At 34.6% G+C, this 6424-nt stretch overlaps 1 protein-coding gene across 2 annotated transcripts; it reads left to right on the top strand.

Annotated features, from left to right (window-relative positions):
- Window positions 1–3556: 3556 nt before the first annotated feature.
- LOC121760744 (SNF1-related protein kinase regulatory subunit beta-3-like) lies at window positions 3557–6212 on the top strand. 2 transcript variants are annotated; one of them, XM_042156378.1, is made up of 4 exons: window positions 3557–3674; window positions 4058–4096; window positions 5476–5527; window positions 5597–6212. In XM_042156378.1, the coding sequence occupies exons 3-4, from the start codon at window positions 5501–5503 to the stop codon at window positions 5909–5911; spliced, it is 342 nt and encodes a 113-aa protein (XP_042012312.1). In that variant the 5' UTR covers window positions 3557–3674; window positions 4058–4096; window positions 5476–5500; the 3' UTR covers window positions 5912–6212. The 2 variants fall into 2 exon arrangements, with proteins under 2 accessions (XP_042012312.1, XP_042012304.1); XM_042156370.1 differs by having other exon boundaries at window positions 3558–3674; window positions 4042–4096.
- Window positions 6213–6424: the final 212 nt, after the last annotated feature.

The raw sequence follows: 6424 nt of genomic DNA, 5'->3' as shown, positions 1-6424 counted from the left end.
CAGCTTTTGCCGATACTGAGACCGAACTGCTGAACTATTGCCGAGCAGCTTTTGCCGATACTGAGAGTAGAGCTTGATTGGTCGGCTTTTACCGAGCTGTAGGCTTCTACCGAGCTGCCGAGCTGTAGGCTGGGGCCGAACTCTTTGGTAATGCCGAACTGATACTCTTCCTTGGACTTTGGGCACTGCTATTGGGCTTGTTTAGTACGTACTCCATCAGATGGGGATGTGTACAATCAGAGCTACTTGCAAACTGAAGTCGATGTGCAACAGAATAGTAAGTCCACCTATACGGCTATACCTCCTTTTCACTCATATATTGCACATTTCGATTTAATGAATTGAAAAATATACACATATAACCAGATATTCTCACCTCTAATTTCAACTTCTTTCCCATTTTAATTGTCGCCATACCAGGAGATATTATTCTGCTAAAATTGAAAATCAGATAAAAGACGAACATTATATAAATAATTCCTTTATGATAAAGTCTTGGATATCCAAATTTATGAAGAAAAAGAATAGGAAAAGGAGTTGCATCAAAACTTTTTTCTGTGGCAGAAGAATAATCAGCAGTGATTCAGTAAAGTTTCCACACCAGTCAAATCCATAAGAGAGAGAGATAGACCATACAAACTAGGAAAGATTGAGTTTTTAGCACTCCTTCAACTCATATAGTAGTACTTTCTAGTCATTTATTGCCGATGCAGCATCATCAAGATTCTCACCATTCAAAGCTAGCTTCCACAGAGAGAGAGATGATGGTATGGTAATTGGTAGGTAGGTATCAATTTAGCAGGCACACCATGCTTTTGCATGTGAATCTTGATGATGCTACACCAGAAAACAACAACTGTATCTGTATTTCTGCCCAACAGATCCCTCCAACAAACAACATCTATAAATTTAATGGGACTCTCAAAAATATTTTCTTTAGAAAGATGCAAAGAGTATTTCATATTGTGTGTGTATTTGGAATGGAGAGATAGAAGGCAGATATTTATCGGCGCATTGGAATAAAAAACCCCAGCAACGATGCTGATGTGGCTCATTACCAATGGATGAAACTCACAGCAAAAAGAATTACTGTGACATCATCAAACAAGAATCTCAAGTTTTCAACTCCTTTTTCAGACAATAGAAGGTAACAAAAATAGATTTGTCAAAAAAATAAAAATAAAAATAAAAATAAAAATAAAAATAAAAATAGAAATAGGTGAATAGTGTGGTCTAGTGGTGAAGAGGATAAATATAGGTGAATCTATTTTTGTAAAAAAATTAGAAATAATTTCCATTTCAAACTCAAATTTTCTCGTTTTCTATTCCAGATTTGCCAGATTCCGCAACCAATTAACCTTATCTTAATTTTATAATTCACTGAAAGGAAAAATTAAAGATGATTAGAGATATAGTAGTTAATTGAAAAAGACAAAAAAATGAGTGATTGAGAAGATAATGACTATGAGGAAAAATAAGTAATCAGCATCTTTGAAAGAAAGGGAAATGCGCCAAGTAGGTAATTAAGAAAACGATGCGAAGAATATAGACTTGGCCTAGTTATTTTTTAATTCACAAAAAAGAAAAAGAAAAAGAAAAAGAAAAGATGGTGTTTTAGCATGTCTGAGGACTGGGATCTGTGAAGTTTAGTGGTAAGAAATACTACTACGAGTTTATGAAAAGAAGATTTATTGTGTCAGCGTGACGAAGCCCACTCGCGGGCCGACGAGTGAGCGTCACCTGTGGCACCAACGCGCGCCACATCGCTCGGGCGTGTGGCGAGACGGCTCGCCATCCGTCTCGATGGGATAGGCGTCTCGGTGGAATGGTGACAATACGGGACGCTGCAACGCGTCCCGCGTCCGTCTCGTCTCAGAGGGACGTGATAAGAGACACCCGCGAGATGTGTTGCGGGTGCTCTAAAGGAGCGGAGGTAGGTCAAGCAACTCAAGAATATTCCCTAAAAAATCCCTTTAAAACTATAGAAAATTAAGCATTCCAAAAATAATTAAAATAATAACAAATGCAATGTTTTGGAACGCGATGGCAGAATGGATTTGCAATATACTAACACAACTAATTGATCAAAGACATGAAAATCTAATAAATAAAAATAATGTTACCTAGTAACCTTATCTAATTAATATTAACCTCATTTAAATCATTTAACACAATATCAGTTTTAACAATTCACGTTTTCACATTTTATGAAATTTCAATCGGTCACTATGAAAATCACTTTCTTTATCCTAAAATAATTTAAATAAATTCTTAATTATAGGATAATTGTCTTCATATTAATTCAAATAATATGCATCCTAAGAAAGCAAATGATTCATATACACAATTAAAATCCTAAATATGAATTTTATGATTGCATAATTTACTGTTTTGATTATCCAAAAAATCACCGATTGCTTTTACTTCTTTATAAGACGATCTTGAAATTTAACCTTGGATCTTCTGATCTGTTCCAAAACTCAAAGTATAATTTTTTGTGTGAATAGAAGTTTTAGAATTCATAGGTTTCATCTTAAAATCAATTGGTGATAGGAGAATAGACCTATGAAACTTACATAGTGATTCAGTTCTCTCTTTAACACCGATATGAGATAGTTATAGTATTTTTATACTCCATCCGTCCCACAAAAAATAAGGACATTTGAAACGACACAAGAATTGATGTCTATGACTAATGAGTTGGGGACAACTTTCCATGAATATAGAAATGGCTATTTTTATGGGACGGGGGGAAAAGGAAAGTGTCCATATTTTTATGGAACGAGGGAGTATTTAGTTTCAATTGACAACACTCTCCCTCGAATCCTTCAAGGTGAGCCTTGGAGGATTTGAACTTTTTCCTGATTAGTTAGACTATTAGTCCAATTTTTTTCTAATCGATTGGACAATTAACCCAAATTTAAAGTCCAAATTCTAAAACACCTAATTGGTTATGCACATCTGAAATTTGGTACATTATGTGGCACATATATTTATCTAATCTCAATAAAATCTTCATAACTACTCCCTCCGTCCCTGAAAATTTGTCTCAACTTTCCTTTTTCGTCCGTCCCCCAAAATTTATCCCATTTCACTTTTACCATTTTTGGTAGTGGACCCCACATTCCACTAACTCATTCCTACTCACATTTTATTATAAAACTAATATATAAAAGTCAAGCCCACATTCCACTAACTTTTTCAACCCACTTTCCATTACATTTCTTAAAACCCGTGCCCGGTCAAACTGGGACGAATTTTGGTGGACGGAGTAGTATATGTTAAAAGGTCACAGGTTTTATTTGAGGTAAAGCATTGAAAGATAACATCAATTTATGCATAACCTTTTAGAGCCTTTTTATTCATATGTAATCAAATCGGACAAAATTGATTTCACCTAATTTTCCAATTTAGTTTGGGCTGCATGTATACGACACATCAGCCCAATCTAATGGGCGTGCTGCTAATTCACATAATTTCACCTACTTTTGGCCCAATTATTCTGTCTCCGCAACGAAAACAATTTTTTTAATCAATTTAGTACAGAAAATTAGAAACAGATACAGAAGAATTCATTCAGATAAGCAAAATAAATGTGATTCTCTCGTAAACGGCAGCATTGAGATTTCATACATAATCAGTACTCAATTGAATCTATTAGAGGATTTCACTTGGTAAGAAACTTTCAATTGCTAATTTTATTTGTAATTTCTATCCAATCTCTTGAAACACTTTTTATGTCATTCCTTTTTTGCAATTCTTATGAAATCTTAGCTTTCTTTGGCGATTTTCTTATCATTTTTTTGGTTGGTTGAGGGGTTTGAAGTTATATGCACACAAATGAAGCTACTCTTCGAGAATTTGTTATTATTTCCTTCATTTTTTTGTATTGAATTTCTCGGCATCTTGAAATTATTGCTGAGAGGGATTTCTCTATCGTCTTAATTTATAATGAGATACATTAATTGTATGGATAATTTTTTCTGTCGGAAATTTATTTATAATTTTCCCACCCTATTTTGCATTATTTACTGAGCGCAGAAGTTGATTGTCGCAGTTGATCGTGAATTGAAGAGGCCGAGCCTAGTTTTATCAGGTTCATACTGATTCCGTGATTGGGTTATCTACATTTGATCTCAATAGTTTTCTAATTAAGCGGTTATTTGGCAGTAGTTCCTTGTGATTTGTTTATCTGGACTAGGTTGTTTGATTTGCTTTTTATATGTGTATCCTCTATATGTGTGTATGCGTGTGTTTGTGGCATTTTGATAGGTTAATGGATGCTGATATTTCTGGATATCACGTTATCATATTTCTAGAATGTTAAGGCTCAACCAAGGCTATAATGTAAATGATGTTGAGTTATAGGAGTACTACATAATCTTCCCTTACATGTCATTAGTTTACTGTGTTTATCCGCCAAGTGTTGTGTTTGTTCTTTGTAGCTTGATCATGAACACAATATATGATCTAGATTTGATACTATGTGCTATCTAAGTATAATACTTGAATACTATCAAACATTACCATACACATTCAATACGCTTATCCTATAGAATTTGTGTTGTATTTATTGAGTTCTCCTATCACCGTGGATGATTTAAATCCTAGATGATACCAGATATCAGATTATATCCTGCTTTTTAAAGTGATGAAATTTATCAAGACGCGACTACGTGCACCAGGCACAGGTGAATTACAATTGTAATGTTAAAACTATAAGGCCCTTCTTGGTATGATGAAATGGAATGATGGAATGGTATGATTCCTATTTCCATTCTATTCATTTATTTTGTACGATGGAATGAAAATGAAAGAAATTGGCTTTTCATTCCTACCTTCATTCCATTCCATCACACCAAGAAGGGCCTAAAAGTAGGTAATATGATAGCTGCACATTAGAATTATGGATAATTTAATTGAGTTTGTGTTGCTCTCCTGAATGAATAGGAAAAATGTGTCTTGTGCTGAATGTAATTTTGGAGTACTTCTGTGACATCTTTTTTCCTTTTCATGAGCTCGCCTTGATTGATAAATTTGATATAGATCGACAACTTTAAAGACCCATTGACCCAAATATGTTATTCCTACTTGTTGAACCAACTGAATACTATCTATGATTCTATATAATAAGTGTACTCCTTGTGGCCCGATTCTTTCAAAACATTGTTTACTCTATAATTAAGGATATGAAAGTATGCTCTTATTTGCTAAATTCGATCTGATTCTAGGATCTCATCTTTGCAATTGTTGCTGAGGTAAATACAAGTTTGCTACAGCCCATAAATAGATGCCAAACTTGTACTTCTCCATTTATTTTAAAATGCATTATACCTATAAAAAACCCAAATGATTAATTGAGATTCAGAGGTAAAATTTGGGCTATATATTGCATAGCAATGTTTTATTGATATATCAACCATCTTAGGGGATCTAATTCTAAATGCTCATGGAACATCATTTTGATACTTGCAGGCTCTGCGGTCTCTGTTAAGATACAATGAACAATCAATATGGAGAAGATCAAGTAAGTTGAGAAACAGGTGTCATGTTATCTGACCAAACGAACTGCTCTTTAAATGTGATTCTTTTACAGGATCAAGTGAGTGTTGCTGGATTTGATGTTCCTAACTCGCCAGAAGCAAGTTACAACAATGTCTACCCTGGAAGTGACAATGACGGGAGAGAACCACCTACGCTACCCCCTCACCTGCAACATACCTTGCTAAACTACAAAAAGAATAGTGATCCTTGTGGACCACCCCTCCCATCTCCACAGAATGTCACTCTAAATCATCTGTACATTGAGAACAGAGAACCTCCAAGATCGGTGGTGGCGCTTGGTGTTTCACATCGCTTCCGTTCAAAATTTGTCACTGTTGTGCTCTATAAACCTGTTCCAAGAAGGTGAAAAGGTGGAAGGTGATTTCTGTAAAGACTACTCATTATGCTGGTCGCTCATGTATCTGTGTTGATTATAGCGTGCTGTAGAAAACTAGCCAAGTCCGAATTTAATCCGTAGAAGGTGCATATTTATGCCTGCTATGTCGAGATTCGTATGTGTTCCATATCTATATTTGATTACAAATGACAGAAATCCTAGAGTTATGAAGTGAGTTGTCTAGTTGCATACTTAAACTTTGCTGTAACTTTCTGGGTTGTGTTTTTTCATTACATTATATATAGAGATCATAAATGTTGATAAGTTAAAAGTTTGGTACGTTTCAAGATACTAATTTAATTATGTAATGCATCGATTTCTGTGATACTTATGTATTTATTATCTGACTTGTAAATAACAAGAAATATGCAGACAGTGAAAATGGACTTTACTACAGTACAGGAATTTGAAAATTTGGATCCATATTTGATCAATGGAACCATTGATCACAGGGAAAATGTAATGTATTTATTAAAACTGTTG

Source organism: Salvia splendens, chromosome 2, assembly GCF_004379255.2.
Source record: "Salvia splendens isolate huo1 chromosome 2, SspV2, whole genome shotgun sequence".
Taxonomy (NCBI): domain Eukaryota; kingdom Viridiplantae; phylum Streptophyta; class Magnoliopsida; order Lamiales; family Lamiaceae; genus Salvia; species Salvia splendens.
Note: the sequence above shows the minus strand (reverse complement) of the source record. Positions and strands in the feature narration are given on the sequence as shown.

Coding starts and splice junctions, on each gene's coding strand:
- LOC121760744 (XM_042156378.1), top strand. CDS start 5,501: ATGAACAATCAATATGGAGAAGATCAA. Junction 5,528..5,596: donor ATCAATATGGAGAAGATCAA/GTAAGTTGAGAA, acceptor ATTCTTTTACAG/GATCAAGTGAGTGTTGCTGG.